Source organism: Saccoglossus kowalevskii, chromosome 11, assembly GCF_978046115.1.
Source record: "Saccoglossus kowalevskii chromosome 11, keSacKowa6.1, whole genome shotgun sequence".
NCBI lineage: Eukaryota > Metazoa > Hemichordata > Enteropneusta > Harrimaniidae > Saccoglossus > Saccoglossus kowalevskii.
In genome coordinates, this window is record NC_140651.1 from 23,205,778 (window position 1) to 23,220,749 (window position 14,972).

Here is a 14,972-nt window from a genome sequence, read left to right on the forward strand (position 1 = left end):
ATGTCAGGTATTGTTACATGTATTTCTGATTTCTAATATTTTGTATAAGTATTCACCAACTTGTCTTATTAGTACGTCTTCTCTTGAACTCATAATATATTTAAATATCTAGTCATCACTTTTCAATTCTTCTGGAATATTGATATTATTAAATAACTTTTGTCTTCCTGTTTGGCACCTAAGACATTCCATGAAGAAATGTTCTTCATTTTCAATTTTGATCTGGGAACATTGCTTACAGATTCTGTCTTCTAAAGGTATTTTGGGTTGGGTATGTCTACCCTTCTCAATTTCTAATACATGACTGCTGAATACATATGAATCATGTGACAGTTTTGACTTTGAGTAAATAATCCAACTCAGATTAGGATTTCTAAGATGCAATGACCATTGCAGAGTTCCACCTCGAACCATTAGTTTTTAGAACCTATTTCCTGTCAAAAAATGTTTCTATAGTTTATATATATGTTTACAACTGTTTGTTAATCATTTGGCACTATGTATTGAAACTTATTTGTCAGTTACCAGTACCCCACCCCTTAGTCTAACAAGCACCCTAACCCTCCAGCCCCCTAACTCTGTTTTTCATGTCCCTCTAGATAACAATGTCCTCAAGAGGGACATATACAATTAATTTGAGGGAGCAATAGAGGGTAGAGGGTCATGTTAAAGTTAGAATTAGAGGTGGGGGTACATTAGAAATTTATTCCTTTCCTGTATGTGAGATGAGTCATTGGCTATGTTCACCCATCCGTATTTGTGTCAGTAATCACCGTTTAAAGTTGTATTGTTTGAGCCAATCAATGTTGCATTATATACCCATCTTTTAAAGCTATTGTCACATTAACTCTAATTTCTTGTAAATTATTTTCCTGTCAAAACCCAATGTTGATATTTACTTAATAATACCGTAATCGATTATTTAAAATGGTTTATCTTAAAAGAAAGTGGTTGTCGCGAATTTTCATGTACACAAACATTTTTACACACGTTGTATACATTGCTACGATCCCCATATTTAACAGAAGGGATTATTCAGTGAAAATAAAATCCAGCAAATATACATTCTGTCCCAGATTTTACATTCTACTCGTCAGAAATCAGTGAAAATAAATTCTATACAAAACACCCAAAAAGTCTTTTCAGCGAAAATTAATTTCAACTGAAATACAATAATTTACAGTAGTTTATGACAAAGCCCACAGTAAATCATATAACAGAGAATATATTTGTACAAATCAGCATTAGATACTATTTTAATATTTGCAGCAGCTCAGCATGAGTAATAATATTTTGTTGTTCAATATGCAATGGACTCACTTTAAAACAGACCTACAAAATATTTGTAAAATATTTTTGTTTATTATGAATGAATATATACATTTCAGATAAACAATTTTCTAGCTTTATGTAGTATAGCATGAACATTTTTTGTTGGCTAAACAGTGAAATCATATCCTAGATGTTGTACATGTGATCATAGCATGCTAGACCAATGTCTGTAGAGTGAATCCCAGAGATGGATAGATTGAAGCCCTGTGACGGGTCAGAAGATTATGATGTGGCAATTAGAAAGTAAAACCACAAGGTGTACAATGTATCACCAGTCGATGCAGCATACAACAGCATTGATTATATCCAGGAAAGAAAAATTGCTGGACAATAAAGGTAAACTGATGAACACTGGATTTCCAAGACGATGTGAAATGAATATAGATGACAGTATTGAAAAAATATGTTGTCAAAGAAACTAGTGTGTTGAAAAAAAAGATGACAAGCAATATAGTAACAGACGGGTCTTAGAATGCTTGGAGACAGGAAACACAGAGAAGTTGGCGAGAACCAAAGAGTTTATAGCATCCACAATAAGGCAAATGAGCTTTTTTTAACTTGAAGTTTATAGCTTTGGCTCTCAATATTGAATATTTTTAAAACAGATGAAAAATAACATAAAATACTGTCCTGTGTTAGAGAGTTTAAATAAAGAACATCTGCTCATAGTGACCACCTTTGGGCAATTTACATGTACAGTAAGTGACCTGTGACCTGACAATGGTTTGGTCAAATCAAACTGTGTAGAAATGCCAAAATGAGAGAAGATGATTGCATCTTTGTGTTTTACACTAAAATATAACAACTATTATTATAACAAGAAAGCCATCAGAGATGGAAGATCCACTGGCATCTATTTTAACAATCATTGGTTGAACATCTAAATATGCAATAGTGTTCCAGATATGATAAGGCTACATTTTCAATATATGGTCACTAAATATGTTGATTAGGTCTAGTGTGCAAAGTTTTCAATAAAGCCGTGGTTGAATGCCCCTATCTGCAATAGTGTTTTTTTATATGATATTTATACATTTTTAATGAAGTCACATGACCATACATGGTCATTAAGTATGTCGATTAGATCTCGTGTGCAATGTTTTCAATATAACTCTGTGTGAATGTCTTTATCTGCCAATAGTGCATCTGATATGACTTCTTATGTCCATATAGATGTATGGACTAACATTGGTAACCACTATATCCCCCTCACCCGTACTTTGTGTCGGAGGATAATAGTTGCCTATATAAAGACAACCTGTCTATAAAGAACATGTTTTGAGTATCTTGGGTGGTCACTTTACACATGTTTGACTGTAAAATAAAAGAATGAAGTTTATACAATGCAGCTAGATGTGCTTGAGAAATAAATTTCTGCTTCCCATCCAATCAGCCATTCAGTACAGTGGATTTATTTGACATTAAAAGTGACTCTGGCACCTCATATAACAGTATCTTGCGAACCAACTTGTAGGGCTGCTGACTACATCTAGGTTTAGGTACAGAAGCTTCAAGTACCAACAAATGCCTGGAACAAAATAACATTTTTATAAAATAAGAATTTTCCAATTTTCCTTTTTTTGAATGAATCACATTTTTGAAGACTGTTACACTATTTTTACCAGGTATAAAATAGAAACATACTCTGACAATTGAAAGATGTAATTGGATAAAAATACTTTGTCACACACATGTATCATCAGCAATTAAATGTACTAATAATTGCCAACTTAGTTTCTATGACGATTATCTTTCATGAAATTATGATCATCTTTGAAGAAATTACCCAATGTTTTAACACCATTAGTCGGATGATACAATGGGTTCCATCACTAATCCTATGTATGAGTCCTGGGAGGCATGGATATTGTTACTAAAGTTTACGAAACACTTAATATATATATATGTTAATTTCTGTCATTCTGTCCTACCTGTTTTCTTCATTTTCATAATTTTTTGGATTGAAATCTTCCAGTGAGTTTATTTTTTAATCTTTATAATATACCAGCATAAAGCAATTCCAGGCATTTTTCCAGGATTTCTATCTGTTCTTTTCTCAGCTGTTCAATCATGTTTCCACGGTAATTTGACAGGTACGAGTCAGGAATCTTTATAAAAACAAATTTTTGTTGTTACGAATATAAAGCATCCTGCAACATACATTGATCAATTGAATTTAAGTTTGTACACAGCGGTAAGTAGTTAATGGATATTCACAAATGGCAGCTACGATCTCATTGAGAGTGTGAGAGCCATGTGATTTGTATTTGTCCCAGATTAGTGTTTTATTCCTTCTTGTCATTGCATCCACCATGGTTGCATAGGGCAGCGGAACAGTGGGCGTGATGACGACAGAGAATCGTACACTATTTGGGACAAAAATGCATCAAGTGGCTCTGTCGCTGTCAACAAGATCTTGGCAACCAGTTCAGAATAAGGTCTATTAAGTTTTGCAAGGATTATCACATTACAATTTTGTAATAGTTTTGAATCATTTTTAATGTTTATATACTACATGTATATTTAATATGATCAGTATGAGTTAGAAATTACCAATTGAAAACAAAAATTCTGCCTCACATACAGCTTTATTTTATATAGGCATCTAAAACAAATACAGTACTTGCATGCAATCTTTTCAACCGACTTAAATAAAAGAATAATGGTGCATTCCATAAAACATAAACTTTTTACCATTTTAAGTTAAAATTAAATCATAGTTAGTACCTTAGGCAAATCCATTAGTTCTTGTATTTCATTTTTCAAAATGTTTTTTCCCAACTCCAAAGCTTTCTGTAAATATTCATCTGGCAGGGAAAGGCCCAGCATGACTGACTTGTACAGCGCTCTATATTATAGGTATGGGGGAAATTAAAAAAAATTATCATTCACATTAACATTGCATGTACATTTAATCAACTATAACCACTGGTCAATTACTGTAGATTTATTGAAAGAAAAATTATGCAAATTCCCGACACAAATGAAATGGAAACACCTTAGTATTTCCTATATTTTGTATAACATTAATAAGTCAAAGGTCATGTGGCACCTATCACAGTACCGGTAGTCACTCTTACATGTCAGTGTTCACTATTGAGAGAATCTTCAATACAGTCACCAGTTTCCATGACAACCCATCCAAGCTACATGTCAGTTTAGTAGTCAAGTTATGAGATTGGAAGAAATCAAGTTTGTTTCGAAGCAGTTTTCTCTCTTCACATGTCTTACAATAGATATCCTCTGAAAATAAATGCAATTGCATATAAAGGTGATGTTAAGTATCAATATTAGAATTACGTTTTTAGTGGAATCTTTTAACTAAACCATGAACTTTCACAATATTATAAAGTGATCCCAAAATTCTTATTAATGAAATTATTTGCCACTTTTACTATAGGTGTGTTGTGTGTTCCTAGCAATAAGTTTGACATACCCGGGTATATATGACCAACTGAAAACGCTAATAATGTTATGTGCCGCCTTTGAGTATGACATTGTCAAGGATATGAGCTAATCATAGCCATCATAATTATTACTATTATAGGACGTAATTGATATAAAAGTTCCATGCGGTGTACGCAGCACTTGTAAATACATTTTGGTTGTTTACATGGAATTAGAACACATGACAACCACCAACCTTTAACCCTTTGAACACCAATGTCAGATTTTGACACATCTACAAAATGATCTTATACAGTCAGCTATTCCCCCCACATGAAATATTGATAACAATTGGAAAAGCTTTTGATCAAAAACTAAAAACACTATCTGACACAGTCTGTATGGTCCAGATAATTTTATAAAATGTAAAAATATTTGCACAGAATTTAGGTAGTATAAGGTACTCAATAACTTATATCAGACTTGGACATGGTTATATACACATTGTTGAAACATTTTTATTAAATGTTATGAGTTTTCAATGTCAAAGTATATTTGATAGAAATATCTCTCATATTGCAATGTACACACATGTATACCCCGTAACATGATCTTGATATAAAGATTTGAATTTAACTGAAACTATACAGTATTTACTCATACAATGCATGGTTTATGTGCGCTTATTATATTTCAATATCAGATGCAAAAATTGTGAACATAATGAAATTCTGTAAATATAATCAATATACTCACCGAAATCAAGTTCAACAACATTGTGTTGATTTTGGGGAAGAACAAAACCATATTCAATAAATAATTTAACGTTGTCATGAGGACCATAATAAATAAACATCTGATCATATTTCTTGCAAGCTGTACATGTGAAAATTTCATAACATTTTGATACAGGATTATATGAGGCCTTAACCTGTAAACAACAAAAATACAGTAACGAATAGAATTTTATAATACAAATTTATACAGTGGGAACACTGTGCCCTATGATAAAATAGAATGGACAATTGAAGACTTTTAGATGGTGTTATGTCATAGAGCGCCCTCTAGTGGCAGATATTAATTTCTGTACTGTTCACATGTGAGGTTTACCAATACAGATTATAATAAATAGATTGGCAACATTTCAAAATGATTTTTTTTTTTTTTTTTAAATATTACGAAATAATATACTTTAAAAAGGGTGGTAATCTATTTATTTTATATCTAAAAACAATATTTTTCATTATCAAGATCAAGTGTTATTTATTTCCTTATGGCAAGCACTATTATTTAATATACTTATTTATAATAAATATTATTAAATATAATTCTAGAGTTCTTTATATTGTGACTGGCATAAAATAAACAAGAAAAACATAAAAAACAAGCTAGCTGACCATCCATTCATTTTTTCCTCATATCTTTTAAACAGACAATTTCTTCATGTGTGCTAGAAATTAGACAGGTAGTTTTGATTCACAGTCAAGTCATCCCAAATCACATTCGTCTTAACACATTCGTCCCAACACATTCGTCCCATAAGTCAATTCGATGAATGGATTTTAGGACAAATAAACTTGTGGGATGAATAACTTGAGTCGAATGTGATTTTGGACGAATCAACTGTCCCCCGTAGTCTTTATATACAGGCCACTTTAAATGTAAATTGAGAAATGAGGAATCATAGTCATAAATGGCGAGCAAATCTTTTTGATGAAACAGACGAGACCCTCACATGAAATGTATGATAGTAGGTAGAAGAAATACATTTCCTTCAATTTCAAATGGTCAATCACTGAAATTTTTTGTCAGCAAAACACAGTTGAAAGCCTATTTAATTTAAAGTTGTGGCGTTTGTGAGTTATACTGATTGAAACCCGACGCATTCCACCATTTTAAGGATATCTGATTCCGAGATCAAATTGTTAAAACGAAATGTGTGACTGTAGCATTGTAATCTACTTTTGATTGGTTATTGGAGTTTAAAGGGCTATTTTTCTAATATATTGTGGAAAAAATAAAAACATGATTCACTGTTTGTGTTGATTAAATTGATGATGCCAGTGCAGAAGTCAAGTGAAAAACACTAAACAGACAATTATTTTTTCCGTTCTCAAATATCAAATAATTAATCACACAAATCAAAATTAAGGTTTGTTATTTCTTACCTCCACTGTGTTTGTATGATTCAATAAATCCAAGAAAGGAGCAAGAGCATAGTGATCACATTCAATTGATAGATGTGGATTCTGTTCCTGTAACATGTACACAGATCTTGTGTTGACGGTACACCACGCCCACCTGAATGCAGAATACTCAAATATTCCCTTAAAACTCACAAAAGTTGATTCTAAAATTGAGAACAAATTTTTGAGTTCCCTGTAAGCAGTGTTTATCTTTTCACACTCATCAAAAACTTTTCGTTTGATGCGCCTTGGTAACCAATTGATTTCTTCATTCGTGAAGTACACAGGATTGGAATAGCTCTTTGGGAGAACTTTAATGTAGTTGTACCAAAAGGAATCTTTTTGTCTAGATCGTTCACATATGAGGTATGTACAGATAACTTGCATTGGTGATAACTTTGGTCTGGTTTGTCTGTGAAATGAAATATGTTATATTTTAAAAAAGAATGTTTTCTTGTCTAGCACCGGTACTCTGTATAACATCTGACACGCATTTATGTACATGCACGACTTACAGATGGCAATGTCTATTGGTCAGCCATCTTGAATTTGACCTACACAATGGCCGCCAGTCAGTCATATTGCAAGAAAATTATGCAAGTGACTTAGAAGATCAACAATGAATTTTATAGTGATGGAAGCTATCATTTTAGTTGAAAAAGTAATTTTAAGATTTAAGATTTTTAATTTTAACAATTAATATTCCAATATTCTAACAGCATTATTAGTTAACTAAAGTACACTTACTGCTTTATAAAATCGCCAAGGTAACTACTGAGAACATTCTGAGTCGTAATTAACAACATCTCTGGAATTGATATTACTTGATCACCGATCTGAAAGTAGATGATAGGCATTTTGTAAATCAAAGAAAGCTTGGAAAGAACTCCAGTGTGCTGAGTGAGAGTATTGGAGACACATTAAAATTAATTCAAAGATTTGCTTTTCAAACAAGAAGCTTAGCAACTAATTTTTGCCTGCCATTTGAGATGCATATCAAAATTTATAATACATACAGAAAATACATTTGATTTTTCATCCATGGTTTTTGGACTAATTAGTTCCAGAGCACCTCTGCGATGATTTCAATTTAAAACTGATTTGTTTAGATATCAGAAATGAGCTAATAATAGATAATCAATATGCATGTTTATCAACATTAAACTAATCATGTCTGTGGATTACCTCAATGAACCAAATGAATTATTTATACAAATTAAGCAGTTATTATGCATAGATTTAGGTCTGTATATTGTTTCAGGGTGCACATGTACAAAGTTTCATTATAATGTGATGATTAATCCTAACTAAAAGCTGAAAGGTAAAGTAAATTATTATGCAAATTAGGTAATTATTATAGATATATATAAACCTAAAACTATTTTGATCATCACATTGTGTTAGAGTACATATGTACCAAGATTCACTGAATTAAGATAAGTACTGTCACAGACCATCTACGTACGAAGTTTCATTGAAATGTGATTAGAACCAAAAATTTCACGTTTGTGTATTTTGCCACTGAAAAGTTAGTTATCGATGACAGCACATCAATGGTCTGAATGGTGTTTATCCACTACTACATCGCAATGCTATCAGCACGGTGATCGTTACAGCAAAACGACAAATGTAAAATTAGTCAGTTTTATAATGCCTTCGGAGAAAAAAATGCGTGAAAAAAAAATTATTTAACAGTACTCCACTGGAAGCTGCCAGGCTAGAAGTTGTCGACATGTTGCGAGATAAGGGTGAAAAAGCTTACTTATCATTTACAACTGTATGTTTTTTGTATTCCGATTGCATGCTGGAAGCGTCTACGTATTGTCTTTTTTTTTTGTAGTTTGCAAGACTAGTTGGTAGCGCTTGAGGTAAGTTAAACAGGGTCGCGAACAGGAAGTTACACATCGCCGCACCATAACTGAGGCCAGCAACTCATTTGCATATAACATCAACAGTGACTTGTCAATCAAAGAGCAACGTAAACAAACTTTCGGGACTTTTAATCACATACGCGTGCCTCGATTCCCTATATTTTAAAATCCATTTTTGGGCATGTTCCAGCATTGACAATGCTCCGAAATTTCAACACTATCTAGCCAAGACTGTCTGGGTAACAAAAGCAAAAAAAAATTCACTCCTAGTGCCCACGAACATGCATCTATACCTTAATATGATCTGATTTTAATCCCAAACTAAGCGGGACTGTGCATTGTTCTGGAGCATCAATATACAATGTATCAAGTTTCATTGAAATGGAATAACTAGTACATGTGATATCAGTGTAAATGCTGAAAATTGGCTAATTATACAAATTAGGTAATTAATATGCATTGATTTTAACCCAAAACTAATCAGGTCTGTGCATTGTCCTAGAACATCTATGTACCAAGATTCATTGAAATGGGATAATTAGTACTTGCGATATCAGAGTAAAAGCCAAAAATTACCTAATTACGCAAATTAGTTGATTAATACATTTTTACTTAAAATTAATCAGGTCTTTGGATTTTCTAGAGCATATATTTACCAAGTTTCATTGAAAGGTAATAATACACTTGAAATATCAAAAGCTGAAAATTAATTAATTATGCAAATTAGGTAATTAATATTTCACATATCTGTCAGTGTAGAACAATTCCTATATATCTATGTAGGTTTCATTGAAATGTGATGATTAGTACCCTGAGATATCAGTGGAAAAGCCGAAAATTGACAAATCATTATGCAAATTTGGTTAATTATATGCATGGATTTTGACCCAAAACTAATCACATCTGTGCATTAGTCTAGAGCATCTATGTACCAAGTTTCATCAAAATCTAATGAATGGCTCTTTAGATATCAGTGGAACAGTCAAGGAACAGCTAAAAATTAGCTAATTATCATGCAAATCAGGTAATTAATATGTATGGATTTGAACCAAAATCTAATCAAATCGGCGCATTAGGCCAGAGCATCTATACACCAAGTTTGATTAAAAACCAACATACAGTTCTTGAGATATCAGTGGAACGGACAGACACACACACACACACACGAGTCAAAACTCAAATAAATTGGTAAGCTGAACAGGAATGAAATATCAGATTAGCTTTATATGAGCTTATATACCGGTAAATAGCAGAGATGTATAATATCCAGAAATGAAGCAAATACAATATTAATTTATTTTATAACTAGACGAAAGATGTGCATATTCAAGTGATTAATTTCACACAGCACTACGACCTGCTACTACTGTAAAATCTGTATTATAAGCCGCATCCCTAATAGAAGATGCACCAATTCTTTTTGAATAATTGAGAATCAAAAATTCATCATTTCTCATATGTGTAGATGTTCTAATAGAAGCCGCATACCCTCTGTTGCATTGTACCATTTTAATAGAAGCCGTAGTTTCAAATACAGATTTTTTACAGTACTATTTTTTAATTGAATAATTTCATAAGCCCAGTTCAATTAGTCAGTTTGCTCTTTAAATTGCTTAATATTATTTATTATAGCACCGGCTAGTATTCACCGGATTTCTGCTTTCCTATCCCACTGATTGCAAGTAATATGCAGGACTGAGTTTATGATAAAACTATTAAAAGGATGTGACATAGCAATGCATGTGTGTTAAACACATTATTTAATATATGCATGTGACCTTTCAACTGCAATTCAAGCAAATATACAGGAAATAAATGAATAATGCGTTCATTAGAATTTTCCAACAGGTTATTTTTGAGTATTTTAATACGTAGCTAAAGCAAAGAAGAATAGTTATTGAATATGTACACAAAATTTGCAAATCATAATGAAACAGTGAATCATATACAACATGCCATTTGTCAAGCAGTGCCACATATAGTCTAAAACAAAGCAAACAACAAAATGCTTTGCAAAGTTGCGAGCCATCTTGCTAACCAACTGTCTGATTAATTCTCAGAAACGCTGCAAACCCAACAATATTTCTCCCTTTTCCACCATAACACATACCTGAAATGGTTTTGTTGCCATCAGACCACGACCAGTTTCTGAAGAAAAATTATTCATTATAAATATCCATACGAACACATTATATCAGATAAACAAGAATAAATTGCATACTGTAAAATACTTTATTTTAGCTGGAATTATCAATTAATTTTCGTTTTTGGGTGTTTTGTATGAAATTTAATATCCCTGATTTTCGACGAGTTGAATGTGAAATATTGGAAAAAAGGTATATTCGTTGGATTTTATTTTCACTGAATCTTTCTTTCAGCGAAAATTAATTGCAAGCGAAAATAAAGTATTCCACAGTACCGGTACTATCTATGAAATGACAGAGGATTACTCGTAGACTATCGCATTTTATCAGCCCTGCATATAACAGTTAGATTCACACTCAAATAAATGTGTAACTATATGTTGTAAAGGGAAATGAAAATAACTAGGAACTCAGTAAAGGAACAAACTAAGATAAAGTGCTTAAAACTGTTTCAATTTAACATCATTGTTACAAATGACTCAATGTGCTGTCTGATTGTTTAACCGCAGAGTTACATGCATCACATAGGGCTACAGGCCTACACTGATTACACTGATTTGGGACTTGTATACAAATTAGAGCGAAACACCTCTGAATTACAATAACAAACATTTGCATTGCACTATCACGGCGATGACACAGTGGCATACATACATAGAATCAATTAATTAATTTGTGCAAATAAAACATAGCAACATATACTATGTGAGAAAATGTTAATCGAATATGCAACTTTTCATTTCAGAAAATTATTTGAGATGAGTACGTATCAGTGAACTTGGCTTCATATTGATTCAGGTTAGCGAAAAATTCATATTTTTGGTTATTTAGATATTATTATCATAAATTTATGCCATGTCACATGAGATATCTCAATGTGTTTATTCATTTAGTATTACAAAATAATTATGACTCAGTATTACATAAAAAATTGTAAAAAATGCAGCTCATGCCAATATGTGCTAAATTATTATTTACAACATACAGTCCTTTCTATGAGATATTGTCAACTTGCTGTATAGTAAACACAAAGCATGCAGTGCGATAAACTCCCAACATGCACTGGGGTAAGAATCTAGTTGATCTTTGCAGAGTGAACAGTCAATATGCAGTACATTGAATGTCACATTCTCCTTGTCATCTCCTGAAATGTGATGTCTGGTATTCTAATAAACCTAAAAATGCTTACCATTATCGATATCATTGAGTTTGTACTTTATTAATATGACTTTATTTATTGTAGTCACACATACCTTTAAAATTTGCTGGTTTCAATAAAGCTCCTTTGAAACCATTACGTGACATCCATCTCACTAATTCTATATAATCATTATCACCATCAGTACATCCTGAATGCAAAAATAATTTATTTCACAATTTCATATTCACACATGGCACCAAATTTGTTTAAAAGTATCGCAATGATAAATCACTAAATTGAAAATTTTTCAGCACAGCAAAGATGTACAGGTTTCACACCATAATTGGAAATCACATCCATGCATATAGCAATGGTATTAAAATCTGATATAGTATATTATACATCTGTCAACATAACGGTATTGTACTGGGTATTTTCATCTTAGCATATTAAGAAACGTGAATTCCAAATGTAGAACGATTATGCGCGTAAGTGTCCTCTAATAATAAAAAACAAACATGACTGCCCCCAGAGTTTGAGCAGACCCCACACAAAGAAGTTTGCGAAATCTATTCTAAATGTTTTGGATTTCGGCATTCCCATGATATATTCCTGGGAGGAAAAGATGTATACTAATAAAGTTATTATGAGGATACTGCAAAGTATGCACTCAGACAGTACACGGTTGCATCAACATCTGCTGCGCGCCGGTTGATACTGGTGTACTGTCTTCGTGCATACTTTGCAGTATCCTCGTAATAACCTGATATTATCTCATCGCCATGGCCACCAAACCTTGAATAGTCACATTCATAACAACTTTCATCTGATGAGTTTGGCAACCATTTAGAGGCGTTGTTGTCGCAAGTTCTGATTGTTTGTTTCTGAGAGCTGAAAATGAACTTGCTAGTTAGTTGGTCAGATCTTGGTCAAATTAAACAAAGTGAGAAATATTTCATGGTACAATATTTTTAGAATTGGTCTTTACTGATAATGTAAAAATGTTCGGACAACGGACTAAAAACAGTTCATCTCTGAATGTTTGTTTCAAATCATTTTACATGGCACCATCTTGAATCCTGCTCAACTAAGACATAAACTATGTGTATATATAATTTGATGTCTGTAGTTCACATCCTTAGATATTTTATAATTATGTCAGTTCTATTTTAGTAAATCAATAAACTATTCAGCTGTGATTGGATGCCAGACATTGCCTGCTACATTTCTGTCTTTGCCTAAAAAAATTGTGTTCCCAGTAAACCAAGTATGCATGGCTAGATTTCACATGCCGTCCCTGTGCATGTTTTTTTATTTATAGTCATATTAATTGATTTAAGCGATTTCCAGGATTTTCACTTGGGAAGAGTTCTAGTGCTGTTTTGTCTCAATGCTGTATGTGCTGTGATTAGTATGGTGCAGGCTGATTGGCCACAAAACAAGTATTAATGTTTTTGATGTTTCTGAGCGTGGATGATTAAATTTGATGATATATGCTTGCATAACAATAGAAAACTGTTTCAATTTCATACTTTCCATTACATTGAGTAAGGATTTTACTCTGCAATGTGACATAATTCTTCTGCCCCATAAACTAACCACACAAAAATCATCAGGCAGGTAGCTGAACATTTTGCCCATAGTCTTGTTTGGCCTTGGTAAATATATATAGACCTTACTGCCCTGGTTTTTGGTACATATTGTACTATTATTTATTCACTAATGCACTGGTAAAACTACTATTGTGTAAAACAATTTATTTTCACTAGCATAGTCTCGCTATTTTGAATTATTATGTTCACAAACTTTAATTTGGATTTAATTTAGCGAATTTTAAATATAACAGACTACCTGGCCACATAAATTGCTACTTTGTCACATTCTGACAAACGTTTTTAATTTATTTTCGCAACTCACTTTGGGAACTCATTCTACCAACAAAGATCAAAACTATAGGGACATGAGGTCTACTATTTACCAGGGCTGAAAAGTTTGAAAATCGTCTAACCCTGTGGTTCTTGGCCATAATTTGATAATCGCGATATATCTTGCCCTGGATCCATGCTTTCGGTTTTGGACATTTTAATGGATCTCAGTGAGAAACGAACAAAAATAAGCTGCACAACAAACTTATGGACAGTGCTACCCGCTCTGTGTCCTGATCGTCATGATAAGCGAAACTTCCTCGTTTGTGTACTTACTAGTCGATTTTGATTTCATTTGTCTTCGTCTGTACGTTCTTCCATGTCTAGCATTTATACCGTTCATCTTAATTACTAAACTTCTCTCATAATGAATCTAACACCGGATGTGTTTCGAGTCACCACGACTTCACGTCTTCGCCATTTTGTTCATTGCGCCCTCAATACAAAAGATAAAAGTTATAGGTGGCGCTGTTTCAAAACTTAGCAAACTTGCAACGAACATGAGGACGTTGGAAACATCAACATCTGATTATGATTATATTCTCTTTTGAAGTAACCATTCAACTTGACAACTTCACTTACACTGTCACTGTTCACAAGACGTGACAATTCCTCATACCCGGCCGATGGATTGTGAGATCATCACCAGAATGAGATGAAATCGACCCCACACTTGGTAGACTTGAACGTGCGTCCTGAAAAATGGTTTTGTCAATTCGTCTCTGATTTGATAATATTAAATCGTCATAGATGTCAAAACACTGTCAAATTGCGTGATGCGTAACATTCGAGCTGGAACTATACTACATGTAGTTTTCTTTCATGCCGTTTGCCTTTGGGTCCATAGCTCTTCTTGTGTTGGTCTTAGTCTTTGTGATGGTGTTTTAGTCATTTCTGATATATTTTTAGTCATTTCAGATATTTGGATTTTTATCGACACAGTTAATTGATTTCTTTCATAGACTTGCGTAACACAAACGTGCGAC

At 32.9% G+C, this 14,972-nt stretch overlaps 1 protein-coding gene across 1 annotated transcript; it reads right to left on the bottom strand.

Moving 5' to 3' along the window:
* Positions 1 to 1,114: 1,114 nt before the first annotated feature.
* Positions 1,115 to 14,424, bottom strand: LOC100377737 (SET domain-containing protein 4-like). The gene is made up of 10 exons (XM_085505492.1): positions 14,263 to 14,424; positions 12,174 to 12,269; positions 10,887 to 10,924; positions 7,653 to 7,741; positions 6,888 to 7,317; positions 5,476 to 5,650; positions 4,413 to 4,575; positions 4,060 to 4,180; positions 3,264 to 3,440; positions 1,115 to 2,860 (listed from the first exon to the last, which is right to left on the bottom strand). The coding sequence occupies exons 1-9, from the start codon at positions 14,327 to 14,329 to the stop codon at positions 3,327 to 3,329; spliced, it is 1,293 nt and encodes a 430-aa protein (XP_085361618.1). The 5' UTR covers positions 14,330 to 14,424; the 3' UTR covers positions 1,115 to 2,860; positions 3,264 to 3,326.
* Positions 14,425 to 14,972: the final 548 nt, after the last annotated feature.

Bases quoted from the DNA above. Each gene is read 5' to 3' on its own strand.
- LOC100377737 (XM_085505492.1), bottom strand. From the start codon at position 14,329: ATGAACGGTATAAATGCTAGACATGGAAGAACGTACAGACGAAGACAA. The intron at 5,651-6,887 runs GTAAGAAATAAC...TGTTGTTTACAG, and splicing joins ATCATACAAACACAGTGGAG to GTTAAGGCCTCATATAATCC. The intron at 4,181-4,412 runs GTAAGAGTGACT...CCTATAATATAG, and splicing joins TCAATAGTGAACACTGACAT to AGCGCTGTACAAGTCAGTCA.